The sequence below is a fragment of the Heptranchias perlo genome, unplaced genomic scaffold, assembly GCF_035084215.1.
Source record: "Heptranchias perlo isolate sHepPer1 unplaced genomic scaffold, sHepPer1.hap1 HAP1_SCAFFOLD_732, whole genome shotgun sequence".
Lineage (NCBI taxonomy): Eukaryota > Metazoa > Chordata > Chondrichthyes > Hexanchiformes > Hexanchidae > Heptranchias > Heptranchias perlo.
Genome location: NW_027139764.1, coordinates 71,292 through 87,484, shown reverse-complemented (window position 1 = coordinate 87,484; position 16,193 = coordinate 71,292). Strand labels below are relative to the sequence as shown.

Below are 16,193 nucleotides of genomic sequence, written 5' to 3'. Positions count from 1 at the left end.
GAGAGAGAGAGAGCGGTCATAGAGAGAGAGAGAGAGAGCGGTCATCACAGAGAGAGAGAGAGAGCGGTCATCACAGAGAGAGAGAGAGAGAGAGAGCGGTCATCACAGAGAGAGAGAGAGAGGGTGGGGGGAGGGTCATCAGAGAGAAAGAGGAGTCATCACCGAGAGAGAGAAATGTGTAAAAGGAGAGTCCGAGAGCAGGAGGAGAGTCCGAGAGGTGAGCACAGTGTAAAAGGAGAGACCGAGAGCAGGAGGAGAGTCCGAGAGGTGAACTCAGTGTAAATCTAAGGCAAGTCATGGCAGCACAGCTCGCACCCGTGATATGCTCCTCCTGCACTATGTGGGAAGTCATGGACACTACAGGTGTCCCTGGTGACCATGTGTGCAGGAAGTGTGTCCAGCTGCAGCTACTGGCAAACCGCATTTCGAAGCTGGAGCTGCAGGTGGATTCACTGTGGAGCATCCGTGATGCTGAGACTATCGTGGATAGCACGTTCAGTGAGGTGGTCACACCGCAGGTAAAGATTACGCAGGCAGAAAGGAAATGGGTGACCGCCAGGCAGAGTAAAAGGACTAGGCAGGTAGAGCAGGAGTCCTCTGGGGCCATCTCCCTCTCAAACAGATATTCTGCTTTAGATACTGTTGGGGGAGATGGCTTATCAGGGGAAAGCAGCAAGAGCCAGGTTCGGGGCACCACGGGTGGCTCTGCTGCACAGGAGAAGGAAGAAGAGTGGCAGGGCGATGGTGATCGGGGATTCAATTGTAAGGGGAACAGATAGGCGTTTCTGCGGCCGCAAACGTGACTCCAGGATGGTATGTTGCCTCCCTGGTGCTCGGGTCAAGGATGTCACGGAGTGGCTGCAGGGCATTCTGGAGGGGGGAGGGTGAACAGCCAGTAGTCGTGGTCCATATTGGTACCAACGACATAGGTACAAAAAGGGATGAGATCCTGCAAGGTGAATTTAAGGAGTTTGGAGATTAATTAAAAAGCAGGACCTCAAAGGTAGTGATCTCAGGATTACTACCGGTGCCACGTGCTAGTGAGTATAGGAACAGGAGAATAGACAGGATGAATGCGTGGCTGCAGGGATGGTGTAGGAGGGAGGGATTTAGATTCCTGGGACATTGGGACCGGTTCTGGGGAAGGTGGGACCTGGACAAGCGGGACGGGTTACACCCGAGCAGGACCGGGACCAATGTCCTCGCGGGGGTGTTTGCTAGTGCTGTTGGGGAAGGTTTAAACTAGAATGGCAGGGGGATGGGAACCTGAGCGGGGAGTCAGAGGAGGGGGAAACAAGGATAGAAACAAAAGACAGAAAGGGAAGAAGCAACAGTGGCAGAGAAAACATGGGCGAAAAATAAATAGGGCCATAGTGCAAAATAAAACTAAGATGACTAGCAATCTTAAAAAGACAAGTCTGAAGGCATTGTGTCTTAATGCGCGGAGCATTCGCAATAAGGTCGATGAATTAACAGCGCAGAGAGATATTAACGGGTATGATATATTTGCGATTACGGAGACATGGCTGCAGGGTGACCAAGGATGGGAACTGAGCATCCAGGGGTATTCAATATTTAGGAAGGACAGGCAAAAAGGGAAAGGAGGTGGGGTAGCATTGTTAGTAAAGGAGGAAATCAATGCAATAGTGAGGAAGGATATTGGCTTGGAAAATCACAATGTGGAATCTGTATGGGTGGAGCTAAGAAACACCAAGGGGCAGAAAACGTTGGTGGGGATTGTCTATAGGCCCCCAGACAGTAGTGGAGATGTAGGGGAGGGCATGAAACAGGAAATCAGAGACACATGCAAGAAGGGTACAACTATAATCAATGGGTGACTTTAATCTACATATAGATTGGTCAAACCAAATTAGCAATAATACTGTGGGGGAGGAATTCCTGGAGTGTGTACGTGATGGTTTTCTAGACCAATACGTTGAGGAACCAATTAGAGAACAGGCGATCCTAGACTGGGCATTGTCCAATGAGAAAGGATTAATTAACAATCTTGTTGTGCAAGGTCCCTCAGGGAAGAGTGACCATAACATGATAGAATTCCTCATTAAGATGGAGAGTGAAGTATTTGAATCCGAAACTAGGGTCCTGAATCTAAATAAAGGAAATTACGAAAGTATGAGGTGAGAGTTGGCTATGATAGATTGGGGAACTTTACTAAAAGGGATGACGGTGGATAGGCAATGGCTAATATTTAAAGAACGTGTGCAGGAATTACAACAATTATTCATTCCTGTCTGGTGCAAAAATAAAACAGGAAAGGTGGCTCAACCGTGGCTTACAAAAGAAATTAGGGATAGTATTAAATCCAAAGAGGAGACATATAAAATTGCCAGAAAAAGCCGCAAACCTGAGGATTGGGAGCAGTTCAGAATTCAGCAAAGGAGGACAAAGAGATAGATTAAGAGGGGAAAAATAGAGTATGAGAGTAAACTAGCAGGGAACATAAAAACTGACTGTAAAAGCTTCTATAAATATGTCAAGAGAAAAAGATTAGTGAAGACAAATGTAGGTCCCTTACAGTCAGAAATGGGGGAAATTATAATGGGGAACAAAGAAATGGCAGAACAATTAAACACATACTTTGGTTCTGTCTTCACAAAGGAGGACACAAATAACCTCCCAGAAATGTTAGGGAACCAAGGAAACCAGTATTAGTAAAAAAAAATAGTGCTAGGGAAATTAATGGGGCTAAAGGCTGACAAATCCCCAGGGCCTGATAATCTACATCCCAGAGTATTAAAGGAAGTGGCCCTGGAAATAGTGGATGCATTGGTGATCATCTTCCAAAATTCTATAGACTCTGGAACAGTTCCTGCAGATTGGAGGGTGGCAAATGTAACCCCACTATTTAAAAAGGAGGGAGAGAAAAAACAGGGAATTACAGATCGGTTAGCCTAACATCAGTAGTGGGGAAAATGTTAGAGTCTATTATAAAAGATGTGATGACATAACACTTGGAGGGCATTAATGGGATTGGACAAAGTCAGCATGGGTTTATGAAAGGGAAATCATGCTTAACAAATCTACTGGAGTTTTTTGAGGCTGTAACTAGTAGAATAGATAGGGGAGAACCAGTGGATGTGGTGTACTTGGATTTTCAGAAGGCTTTTGATAAGGTCCCACACAAGAGGTTAGTGTGCAAAATTAAAGCACATGGGATTGGGGGGAATATACTGGCATGGACTGAGAATTGGTTGACAGACAGGAAACAGAGAGTAGGAATAAACGGGTCTTTTTCGGGGTGGCAGGCAGTGACTAGTGGGGTACCGCAGGGATCAGTGCTTGGGCCCCAGCTATTCACAATATATATCAATGATTTGGATGAGGGAACTAAATGTAACATTTCCAAGTTTGCAGACGACACAAAGCTGGGGTGGAATATGAGCTGTGAGGAGGATGCAAAGAGGCTCCAATGTGATTTAGACAAGTTGAGTGAGTGGGCAAGAACATGGCAGATGCAGTATAACGTGGATAAATGTGAGGTTATCCACTTTGGTTGTAAAAACAGAAAGGCAGATTATTATCTGAATGGTGATAGATTGGGAAAAGGGGAGGTGCAACGAGACCTGGGTGTCCTTGTACACCAGTCACTGAAAGTGAGCATTCAGGTGCAGCAAGCAGTTAGGAAGGTGAATGGTATGTTGGCCTTCATTGCAAGAGGATTTGAGTACAGGAGCAGGGATGTCTTACTGTAGTTATACGGGGCCTTGGTGAGACCACATCTGGAGTATTGTGTGAAGTTTTGGTCTCCTTATCTGAGGAAGGATGTCCTTGCCATGGAGGGAGTGCAATGAAGGTTTACCAGACTAATGGCAGGACTGATGTATGAGGAGAGATTGGGTCGACTAGGCCTATATTCACTCGAGTTTAGAAGAATGAGAGGTGATCGCATTGAAAGATATAAAATTCGAGCAGGACTGGACAGACCAGATGCAGGGAGGATGTTCCCGATGGCTGGGGAGTCCAGAACCAGGGGTCACAGTCTCAGGATACGGGGTATGCCATTTAGAACCAAGATGAGGAGAAATTTCTTCACTCAGAGGGTGGTGAACTGTGGAATTCTCTACCACAGAAGGCAGTGGAGGCCAAGTCATTAGATGTATTCAAGAAGGAGATCGATATATTTCTTAATGCTAAAGGGATCAAGGGATATGGGGAAAAAGTGGGAACAGGGAACTGAGTTAGACGATCAGCCATGATCATTTTGAATGGTGGAGCAGGTCCGAAGGGCCGAATGGCCTACTCTTACTCCTATTGTCTATGAGTGAGAGAGACAGAGAATGAGTGTCAGAGACGGAGGGGGGGGGGGAAAAGTGTGAGGGGGGGGGAAAAGTGTGAGGGGGGGGGGAAAAGTGTGAGGGGGGGGGGGGAAGTGTGAGGAGGGGGGGGGGGGAAGTGTGAGACGGAGGGAGGGGGGGAGTGTGAGACGGAGGGAGGGGGGGAGTGTGAGACGGTGGGGGGGGGGAGGGGGGGAGTGTGAGACGGTGGGGGGGGGGAGGGGGGGAGTGTGAGACGGTGGGGGGGGGGGGGGGGAGTGTGAGACGGAGGGGGGGGGGGGGGGTGTGAGACGGAGGGGGGGGGGGGGGAGTGAGAGATGGGGGGGGTGGGGGGGGGAGTGAGAGACGGGGGGGGTGGGGGGGAGTGAGAGACGGAGGGGGGGTGGGGGGGGGAGTGTGAGACGGAGGGTGAGTGTGAGACGGAGGGGGGGTGGGGGGGGAGTGTGAGACGGGGGGGGGGGGGGGAGTGTGAGACGGGGGTGGTGGGGGGGAGTGAGAGACGGAGGGGGGGTGGGGGGGGAGTGAGAGACGGAGGGGGGGTGGGGGGGGAGTGAGAGACGGAGGGGGGGTGGGGGGGGAGTGTGAGACGGAGGGTGAGTGTGAGACGGAGGGGGGGTGGGGGGAGTGTGAGACGGAGGGGGGGTGGGGGAGTGTGAGACGGAGGGGGGGTGGGGGGGGAGAGTGTGAGACGGGGGGGAGGGGAGTGTGAGACGGAAGTGGGGTGGGGGGGGGGGAGTGTGAGGGGGTGGGGGGGGAGTGTGAGGGGGAGGGGGGGTGGGGGGGGAGTGGGAGGGGGGGGGAGTGTGAGACGGTGGGGGGGGGGAGAGTGAGATGGAGGGGGGGTGGGGGGGATTGGGAGGGGGAGGGGGGGTGGGGGGGGAGTGTGAGGGGGAGGGGGGAGTGTGAGGGGGAGGGGGGGTGGGGGGGGGAGTGTGAGAGGGAGGGGGGGTGGGGGGGGAGAGTGAGGGGGAGGGGGGGGGGGAGAGTGAGGGGGAGGGGGGGGGGAGAGTGAGGGGGAGGGGGGGGGAGTGTGAGGGGGAGGGGGGGGGAGTGTGAGGGGGAGGGGGGGTGGGGGGGGGAGTGTGAGGGGGGGGAGTGTGAGGGGGAGGGGGGGTGGGGGGGGGAGTGTGAGGGGGAGGGGGGGGTGGGGGGGGAGTGTGAGGGGGAGGGGGGGTGGGGGGGGGAGTGTGAGGGGGAGGGGGGGTGGGGGGGGAGTGTGAGGGGGAGGGGGGTGGGGGGGGAGTGTGAGGGGGAGGGGGGTGGGGGGGGAGTGTGAGACACACGGGGAGAGTGAGAGAGAGAGACATATCGGTACCAACGACATAGGTAAAAAAAGGGATGAGGTCCTGCAAGGTGAATTTAAGGAGTTCGGAGATAAATTAAAAAGCAGGACTTCAAAGGTAGTGATCTCAGGATTACTCCCAGTGCCACGTGCTCGTGAGTATAGGAACAGGAGAATAGACCGGATGAATGCGTGGCTGCAGGGATGGTGTAGGAGGGAGGGATTTAGATTCCTGGGACATTGGGACCGGTTCTGGGGAAGGTGGGACCTGTACAAGCGTGACGGGTTACACCCGAGCAGGACTGGGACCAATGTCCTCGCGGGGGTGTTTGCTCGTGCTGTTGGGGAAGGTTTAAACTCGAGTGGCAGGGGGATGGGAACCTGAGCGGGGAGTCAGAAGGGAGTAAAGTTGAGAGCAGCAAGAGAGGGGAAGACCCAGGGGAAATTTACAATACAAATAGTACAAACAGTTGTTCAAGAACAAGTGAAAGGGAAAAGCGTAGAGCAGCAGAAAGAAAGTGTACTTTAGGCACGGCAGATAAAATAAAAACTCGAAGGCGTAAGGTGATTAACCCAGCATCAAAGCTGAAGGTCAGGCTCGGGTGTGTGTCCCAACTAAGAGTTCTATGCACAAATGCACGGAGTATAAGGAATAAATTAAATGAACTACAGGTTCAAATTCAAATTGGAGGGTATGACATGATAGCTATTACTGAGACATGGCTGCAGGATGGTCAGGATTGGGAACTAAATATACCGGGTTATAAGGTCTACAGGAGAGATAGGGAAAATGGAAGAGGGGGAGGAGTAGCCTTAATGAATAGAGATGAAATCACTTCAATGATAAAGGAGGATATAACGAGAGGTAAGCAGCCAACAGAGACCTTATGGGTTGAATTGAGAAATAGGAAAGGATCTGAGACTATAGTGGGAGTTGTGTATAGGAGCCCTGGCAGCAGCTCTGAAGTGCTCGATTGTATAAATGCAGAGATTAGACAAGCGTGTAAGAAAGGCATAGTGGTCTTAATGGGGGACTTTAACCTTCACATAGATTGGGAAAAGCAGACTAGCAACTGTCAGAAAGGTAGTGAATTTCTTGAGTGTGTCCGGGATAGTTTTCTACAGCAGTATGTCCCAGAGGCAACAAGGGGGCAAGCCATACTAGATTTAGTAATGAGTAATGAACCAGATTTAGTTAACAGCTTAACTGTACGTGAACATCTATCCAATAGCGATCATAACATGATCGAGTTCAATGTAGTATTTGAAAGGGAAAAAAGTGAGTCAGCTGCTAAGATTCCAGACTTGGGTAAGGCCGACTTCAATGGGATGAGACAGAGACTGTCCACAGTAAACTGGGCAAATCTGATAATGGGTAAAACGACTGATGATCAGTGGGAAATGTTTAAAGAAACATTGAACGTGATACAGAATCGGTTTATACCCCTGAGGGGCAAGAACTCTACTTGCCAAAAAAAAACAGCCATGGACAACTAAAGAGGTAAGGGAGAGTATAAGACATAAGGAAAGGGCATACAAAAAGGCAAAAAATGGCACAGATCCTGGCGAATGGGAAAGATACAAAGATCAACAAAGGGTCACAAAACAGATAGTAAGAGGTACAAAAAGAGAGTATGAAAAGAAACTCCCAAGGGATATCAAAACCAATATGAAGAACTTTTCTAGTTATATTAGGAAAAAGAGGGTGGTCAGGAGCAGTGTTGGCCCCTTAAAAACTGAAAGTGGGGATATTGTCATTGACAATGGGGAAATGGCGGACATGTTGAACAATTACTTTGCGTCAGTATTTAAAGTAGAAAAAGAGGATAGCATGCCGGAAATCCCAAGAAAACTAATATTGAATTGGGGACAGGGACTCAATAAAATTAACATAAGTAAAGCAACAGTAATGAAGAAAATAATAGCACTAAAGAATGACAAATCCCCAGGACCAGATGGTTTCCATCCCAGGGTTTTAAAGGAAGTAGGTGAGCACATTGCAGATGCCCGAACTATAATCTTTCAAAGTTCTCTAGATTCAGGAACTGTCCCTCGAGATTGGAAAACTGCACGTCACTCCGCTTTTTAAGAAAGGAGAGAGAGGGAAACCAGGGAATTATAGACCAGTTAGCCTAACATCTGTTGTGGGGAAAATGCTGGAGTCTATAATTAAGGATAGGGTGACTGAACACCTCGAGAATTTTCAGTTAATCAGAGAGAGCCAGCATGGATTTGTGAAAGGTAGGTCGTGCCTGACAAACCTGATTGAATTTTTTGAAGAGGTGACTAAAGTAGTGGACAGGGGAATGTCAATGGATGTTATTTATATGGACTTCCAGAAGGCATTTGATAAAGTCCCACATCAGAGACTGTTAGCTAAGTTAGAAGCCCATGGAATCGAGGGAAAAGTACGGACTTGGTTAGGAAGTTGGCTGAGCGAAAGGTGACAGAGAGTAGGGATAATGGGAAGGTACTCACATTGGCAGGATGTGACTAGTGGAGTCCCGCAGGGATCTGTCTTGGGGCCTCAATTATTCACAATATTTATTAACGACTTAGATGAAGGCATAGAAAGTCTCATATCTAAGTTTGCCGATGACACAAAGATTGGTGGCATTGTAAGCAGTGTAGATGAAAACATAAAATTACAAAGCGATATTGATAGATTAGGTGAATGGGCAAAACTGTGGCAAATGGAATTCAATGTAGACAAATGTGAGGTCATCCACTTTGGATTAAAAAAGGGTAGAACAGGGTACTTTCTAAATGGTAAAAAGTTTAAAACAGTGGATGTCCAAAGGGACTTAGGGGTTCAGGTACATCGATCATTGAAGTGTCATGAACAGGTGCAGAAAATAATCAAGAAGGCTAATGGAATGCTGGCCTTTATATCTCGAGGACTGGAGTACAAGGGGGCAGAAGTTATGCTGCAGCTATACAAAACCCTGGTTAGACCGCACCTGGAGTACTGTGAGCAGTTCTGGGCACTGCACCTTCGGAAGGACATATTGGTCTTGGAGGGAGTGCAGCGTAGGTTTACTAGAATGATACCCGGACTTCAGGGGTTAAGTTACGAGGAGAGATTACACAAATTGGGGTTGTATTCTCTGGAGTTTAGAAGGTTAAGGGGTGATCTGATCGAAGTTTATAAGATATTAAGGGGAACGGATAGGGTGGATAGAGAGAAATTATTTCCGCTGGTTGGGGATTCTAGGAGTAGGGGGCACAGTCTAAAAATTAGAACCAGACCTTTCAGGAGTGAGATCAGAAAACATTTCTACACACAAAGGGTGGTAGAAGTTTGGAACTCTCTTCCGCAAACGGCAATTGATACTAGCTCAATTGCTAAATTTAAATCTGAGATAGATAGCTTTTTGGCAACCAAAGGTATTAAGGGATATGGGCCAAAGGCAGGTATATGGAGTTAGATCACAGATCAGCGATGATCTTATCAAATGGCGGAGCAGGCACGAGGGGCTGAATGGCCTACTCCTGTTCCTATATAGAGGGATGATGTGGAGATGCCGGTGATGGACTGGGGTGGAGAAATGTAAGGAGTCGCACAGCACCAGGTTATAGTCCAACAGCTTCACCTGACGAAGGAGCAAAGCTCCGAAAGGTTGTGATTTCAAATAAAGCTGTTGGACTATAACCTGGTGTTTTTCGACTCCTGACATATGTAGAGGGAGAGAGAGCAACTCTCCCCGCGGCTCGTGACTCGCTCTGACCGTACCCGCGGCTCGTCACTCCCTGTGACCGTCCCCGCGGCTCGTCACTCCCTGTGACCGTCCCCGCGGCTCGTCACTCCCTGTGACCGTCCCCGCGGCTCGTGACTCCCTGTGACCGTCCCCGCGGCTCGTGACTCCCTCTGACCGTCCCCGCGGCTCGTGACTCCCTCTGACCGTACCCGCGGCTCGTGACTCCCTCTGACCGTACCCGCGGCTCGTGACTCCCTGTGACCGTACCCGCGGCTCGTGACTCCCTGTGACCGTACCCGCGGCTCGTGACTCCCTGTGACCGTACCCGCGGCTCGTGACTCCCTGTGACCGTACCCGCGGCTCGTGACTCCCTGTGACCGTACCCGCGGCTCGTGACTCGCTGTGACCGTCCCCGCGGCTCGTGACTCCCTGTGACCGTACCCGCGGCTCGTGACTCCCTGTGACCGTACCCGCGGCTCGTGACTCCCTGTGACCGTACCCGCGGCTCGTGACTCCCTGTGACCGTCCCCGCGGCTCGTGACTCCCTGTGACCGTCCCCGCGGCTCGTGACTCCCTGTGACCGTCCCCGCGGCTCGTGACTCCCTGTGACCGTACCCGCGGCTCGTGACTCCCTGTGACCGTCCCCGCGGCTCGTGACTCCCTCTGACCGTCCCCGCGGCTCGTGACTCCCTCTGACCGTACCCGCGGCTCGTGACTCCCTCTGACCGTCCCCGCGGCTCGTGACTCCCTGTGACCGTCCCCGCGGCTCGTGACTCCCTCTGACCGTACCCGCGGCTCGTGACTCCCTGTGACCGTCCCCGCGGCTCGTGACTCCCTGTGACCGTCCCCGCGGCTCGTGACTCCCTCTGACCGTCCCCGCGGCTCGTGACTCCCTCTGACCGTACCCGCGGCTCGTGACTCCCTGTGACCGTACCCGCGGCTCGTGACTCCCTGTGACCGTACCCGCGGCTCGTGACTCCCTGTGACCGTACCCGCGGCTCGTGACTCCCTGTGACCGTACCCGCGGCTCGTGACTCCCTGTGACCGTACCCGCGGCTCGTGACTCCCTCTGACCGTCCCCGCGGCTCGTGACTCCCTCTGACCGTCCCCGCGGCTCGTGACTCCCTCTGACCGTCCCCGCGGCTCGTGACTCCCTGTGACCGTCCCCGCGGCTCGTGACTCCCTGTGACCGTCCCCGCGGCTCGTGACTCCCTCTGACCGTCCCCGCGGCTCGTGACTCCCTGTGACCGTCCCCGCGGCTCGTGACTCCCTCTGACCGTCCCCGCGGCTCGTGACTCCCTCTGACCGTCCCCGCGGCTCGTGACTCCCTCTGACCGTCCCCGCGGCTCGTGACTCCCTCTGACCGTCCCCGCGGCTCGTGACTCCCTCTGACCGTCCCCGCGGCTCGTGACTCCCTCTGACCGTCCCCGCGGCTCGTGACTCCCTCTGACCGTCCCCGCGGCTCGTGACTCCCTCTGACCGTCCCCGCGGCTCGTGACTCCCTCTGACCGTCCCCGCGGCTCGTGACTCCCTCTGACCGTCCCCGCGGCTCGTGACTCCCTCTGACCGTCCCCGCGGCTCGTGACTCCCTCTGACCCTGTAACTGTATCTGTGGTTCTCCAGGTCCTTGTTGAGTGAACATGACTGACTTTACCATCAGGCGATATGAAGCCATGGATTATCAGCCTGTCCGCGAGATCTTTGCAGCAGGAATGTACGAGCATGTCCCTGCTGCCTGCTTCCACCTGCTGAGACAGCCCTGGGCCCAGCTGCTCCTGGTGACCGTGTTTTGTCTGCTCCTGGTGAGTTCCCAGTCGCTCATCCTGCCTCTCCTGGCTCTGGCACTCATTCTGGCCACAGCACAACAGCTGGTCACCTTCTTCTGGTCGAAGTACATCGAAGAGACCTTCAACAGTGACCTGCTGGACATCCAGGAGACCTACATGATGAAGGACGATGCCTGTTTCTGGGTGGCAGAGTGTCAAGGGGTTGTGGTGGGGACTGTGAGTGCCAGGCGCTCAGACCTGTCTCATGCCAACCTGGAGCTAAAGCGACTGTCGGTCAGAAAGGCATACCGCCGTCGTGGCATTGCCAAGGCCTTGTGCCGCACTGTCATCCTGTTTGCCCGAGAAAATGGCTTGGAGGAAGTGGTGCTGGGCACATCAATGCTGCAGTGTGAAGCACAGAGACTGTACCAGGACTTGGGGTTCCAGTTACAGGGTGAGCTGCTCTTCCCCAACCTATTGGGGAAACTCATCAACTTTAAAATCCTCATGTACCGCTGCGAGGTCCGGAGGGGGAAGTGAGCAGTTTCCCGGGTTCAGCTCTCACTGCATCGTCACCAACGTTGTGTCCTGTCGCCATCAACATTCTGAACTATTCCATTCTATATTGCACAGGACAGTCCACCTTTCCCTGGTGTGTGCAGTGATCCAATGTGAATGTAAGAGCTCCGGGGGAGGGGGCAGTGTCACCCGGTCCTTGTCCCACTACAGCCCCCTCCCGAGCCCCACAACCCTGTTATAAATTGGATAGCCCAGTGGTGAAGGATAGAATACTGGAGCCTGCTCTTCAGTTCCTTCCAACCTTTATTCACAGAGATTCCCCTTACACCCACCCCACACCCTCGATCAGCTCTCCTATAAATGGATATGAGAGTCCCAATTGACACAGACCCTGAATACAATCAACACCCACTGATCGAAATCACCTGAATACAATCAACACCCACTGACGGAAATCGCCTGAATACAATCAACACCCACTGACGGAAATCGCCTGAATACAATCAACACCCACTGACGGAAATCGCCTGAATACAATCAACACCCACTGACGGAAATCACCTGAATACAGTCAACACCCACTGACGGAAATCGCCTGAATACAATCAACACCCACTGACAGAAATCACCTGAATACAATCAACACCCACTGATTGTAGTCAGGCGATTTCTGTCAGCGGGTGTTGATTGTAGTCAGGCGATTTCTGTCAGCGGGTGTTGATTGTAGTCAGGCGATTTCTGTCAGCGGGTGTTGATTGTAGTCAGGCGATTTCTGTCAGCGGGTGTTGATTGTAGTCAGGCGATTTCTGTCTGCGGGTGTTGATAGAAATCGCCTGAATACAATCAACACCCCTGCTCCCACTCCCCCCCACCTCTGGCCCCCTTTCCATTCACTCCCACTCCCTCGACCCCCCCGGCCCCCGTCCATTCCCTCCCATTCCCTCGGCCCCCGCCCAATCACTCCCACTCCCTCTACCCACCCCTCTCTCTGGCCATCTGTTCATTCATTCCTACTCTTTCTCCTACCCGTGATCCATGCACCAGTTCCAAACTTTAATCTGTTTGTTTTTCTATAATTTTATGGAACAAAACTCAATGAAATGTTTCTACAACAGACAAATGATGAGTCCATTCTTTTACTGGGAATGGGATAAATGGGAATGGGCAGAGTCTGGGTCAGAGGAGGAGAGAGCTCACACTGAGAATAGGACAGTGAGTGTAACAGAGAGAGAGAGCTCACACTGAGAATAGGACAGTGAGTGTAACAGAGAGAGAGCTCACACTGAGAATAGGACAGTGAGTGTAACAGAGAGAGAGCTCACACTGAGAATAGGACAGTGAGTGTAACAGAGAGAGAGCTCACAGTGAGAATAGGACAGTGAGTGTAACAGAGAGAGAGCTCACAGTGAGAATAGGACAGTGAGTGTAACAGAGAGAGAGCTCACACTGAGAATAGGACAGTGAGTGCAACAGAGAGAGAGCTCACACACTGAGGATAGGACAGTGAGTGTCACAGAGAGAGAGCTCACACACTGAGAATAGGACAGTGAGTGTAACAGAGAGAGAGCTCACACACTGAGAATAGGACAGTGAGTGTAACAGAGAGAGAGCTCACACACTGAGAATAGGACAGTGAGTGTAACAGAGAGAGAGCTCACACACTGAGAATAGGACAGTGAGTGTAACAGAGAGAGCTCACACTGAGAATAGGGCAGTGAGTGTAACAGAGAGAGAGCTCACACTGAGAATAGGACAGTGAGTGCAACAGAGAGAGAGCTCACACACTGAGAATAGGACAGTGAGTGTAACAGAGAGCTCACACTGAGAATAGGACAGTGAGTGTAACAGAGAGAGAGCTCACATTGAGAATAGGGCAGTGAGTGTAACAGAGAGAGAGCTCACACTGAGAATAGGGCAATGAGTGTAACAGAGAGAGAGCTCACACTGAGAATAGGACAGTGAGTGCAACAGAGAGAGCTCACACTGAGAATAGGACAGTGAGTGCAACAGAGAGAGAGCTCACACTGAGAATAGGACAGTGAGTGTAACAGAGAGAGCTCACACTGAGAATAGGGCAGTGAGTGTAACAGAGAGAGAGCTCACACTGAGAATAGGACAGTGAGTGTAACAGAGGGGGAGCTCACACTGAGAATAGGACAGTGAGTGCAACAGAGAGAGAGCTCACACACTGAGAATAGGACAGTGAGTGTAACAGAGAGAGCTCACACTGAGAATAGGGCAGTGAGTGTAACAGAGAGAGAGCTCACACTGAGAATAGGACAGTGAGTGTAACAGAGAGAGAGCTCACACTGAGAATAGGACAGTGAGTGTAACAGAGAGAGAGCTCACAGTGAGAATAGGACAGTGAGTGTAACAGAGAGAGAGCTCACACTGAGAATAGGACAGTGAGTGCAACAGAGAGAGAGCTCACACACTGAGAATAGGACAGTGAGTGTAACAGAGAGAGCTCACACTGAGAATAGGGCAGTGAGTGTAACAGAGAGAGAGCTCACACTGAGAATAGGACAGTGAGTGTAACAGAGAGAGAGCTCACACTGAGAATAGGACAGTGAGTGTAACAGAGAGAGAGCTCACATTGAGAATAGGGCAGTGAGTGTAACAGAGAGAGAGCTCACACTGAGAATAGGGCAATGAGTGTAACAGAGGGGGAGCTCACATTGAGAATAGGGCAGTGAGTGTAACAGAGAGAGAGCTCACACTGAGAATAGGACAGTGAGTGTAACAGAGAGAGAGCTCACACTGAGAATAGGACAGTGAGTGTAACAGAGAGAGAGCTCACACTGAGAATAGGACAGAGTGTAACAGAGAGAGAGCTCACACTGAGAATAGGGCAATGAGTGTAACAGAGAGAGAGCTCACACACTGAGAATAAGGCAGTGAGTGTAACAGAGATAGCTCACACACTGAGAATAGGGCAGTGAGTGTAACAGAGAGAGAGCTCACACACTGAGAATAGGGCAGTGAGTGTAACAGAGAGAGAGCTCACACTGAGAATAGGACAGTGAGTGTAACAGAGAGAGAGCTCACACTGAGAATAGGACAGTGAGTGTAACAGAGAGAGAGCTCACACTGAGAATAGGGCAGTGAGTGTAACAGAGAGAGAGCTCACACTGAGAATAGGGCAGTGAGTGTAACAGAGAGAGAGCTCACACTGAGAATAGGGCAATGAGTGTAACAGAGAGAGAGCTCACACTGAGAATAGGGCAGTGAGTGCAACAGAGAGAGAGCTCACACTGAGAATAGGACAGTGAGTGTAACAGAGAGAGAGCTCACACTGAGAATAGGACAGTGAGTGTAACAGAGAGAGAGCTCACACTGAGAATAGGACAGTGAGTGTAACAGAGAGAGAGCTCACACTGAGAATAGGACAGTGAGTGTAACAGAGAGAGAGCTCACACTGAGAATAGGGCAGTGAGTGCAACAGAGAGAGAGCTCACACTGAGAATAGGGCAGTGAGTGTAACAGAGAGAGAGCTCACACTGAGAATAGGGCAGTGAGTGTAACAGAGAGAGAGCTCACACTGAGAATAGGGCAGTGAGTGTAACAGAGAGGGAGCTCACACTGAGAATAGGACAGTGAGTGTAACGGAGAGAGAGAGCTCACACTGAGAATAGGGCAGTGAGTGTAACAGAGATAGAGCTCACATTGAGAATAGGGCAGTGAGTGTAACAGAGAGAGAGCTCACACTGAGAATAGGGCAATGAGTGTAACAGAGGGGGAGCTCACATTGAGAATAGGGCAGTGAGTGTAACAGAGAGAGAGCTCACACTGAGAATAGGGCAGTGAGTGTAACAGAGAGAGAGCTCACACTGAGAATAGGGCAGTGAGTGCAACAGAGGGGGAGCTCAAACTGAGAATAGGACAGTGAGTGTAACAGAGAGAGAGCTCACACTGAGAATAGGGCAGTGAGTGTAACAGAGAGAGAGAGCTCACACTGAGAATAGGGCAATGAGTGTAACAGAGAGAGAGCTCACACTGAGAATAGGGCAGTGAGTGTAACAGAGAGAGCTCACACTGAGAATAGGGCAGTGAGTGCAACAGAGAGAGAGCTCACACTGAGAATAGGACAGTGAGTATAACAGAGAGAGAGCTCACACTGAGAATAGGGCAGTGAGTGTAACAGAGAGAGAGCTCACACTGAGAATAGGACAGAGTGTCACAGAGAGAGAGCTCACACTGAGAATAGGACAGTGAGTGTAACAGAGAGAGAGAGCTCACACTGAGAATAGGACAGTAAGTGTAACAGAGAGAGCTCACACTGAGAATAGGGCAGTGAGTGTATCAGAGAGAGAGCTCACACACTGAGAATAAGGCAGTGAGTGTAACAGAGAGAGAGCTCACAGTGAGAATAGGACAGTGAGTGTAACAGAGAGAGAGCTCACACTGAGAATAGGGCAGTGAGTGCAACAGAGAGAGAGCTCACAGTGAGAATAGGACAGTGAGTGTAACAGAGAGAGAGCTCACACTGAGAATAGGACAGTGAGTGCAACAGAGAGAGAGCTCACACACTGAGAATAGGACAGTGAGTGTAACAGAGACAGAGCTCACACTGAGAATAGGACAGTGAGTGCAACAGAGAGAGAGCTCACAGTGAGAATAGGACAGTGAGTGT

The 16,193-nt window shown here is 51.2% G+C and overlaps 1 protein-coding gene across 1 annotated transcript; it reads left to right on the top strand.

The window, feature by feature from the left end:
- Window positions 1-10,900: 10,900 nt before the first annotated feature.
- Window positions 10,901-12,680, top strand: nat8 (N-acetyltransferase 8). Its single transcript, XM_067981471.1, has one exon. It carries the CDS (start codon window positions 10,916-10,918, stop codon window positions 11,579-11,581), a length of 666 nt encoding a protein of 221 aa, XP_067837572.1. The 5' UTR covers window positions 10,901-10,915; the 3' UTR covers window positions 11,582-12,680.
- Window positions 12,681-16,193: the final 3,513 nt, after the last annotated feature.

Bases quoted from the DNA above. Each gene is read 5' to 3' on its own strand.
- nat8 (XM_067981471.1), top strand. From the start codon at position 10,916: ATGACTGACTTTACCATCAGGCGATATGAAGCCATGGATTATCAGCCT.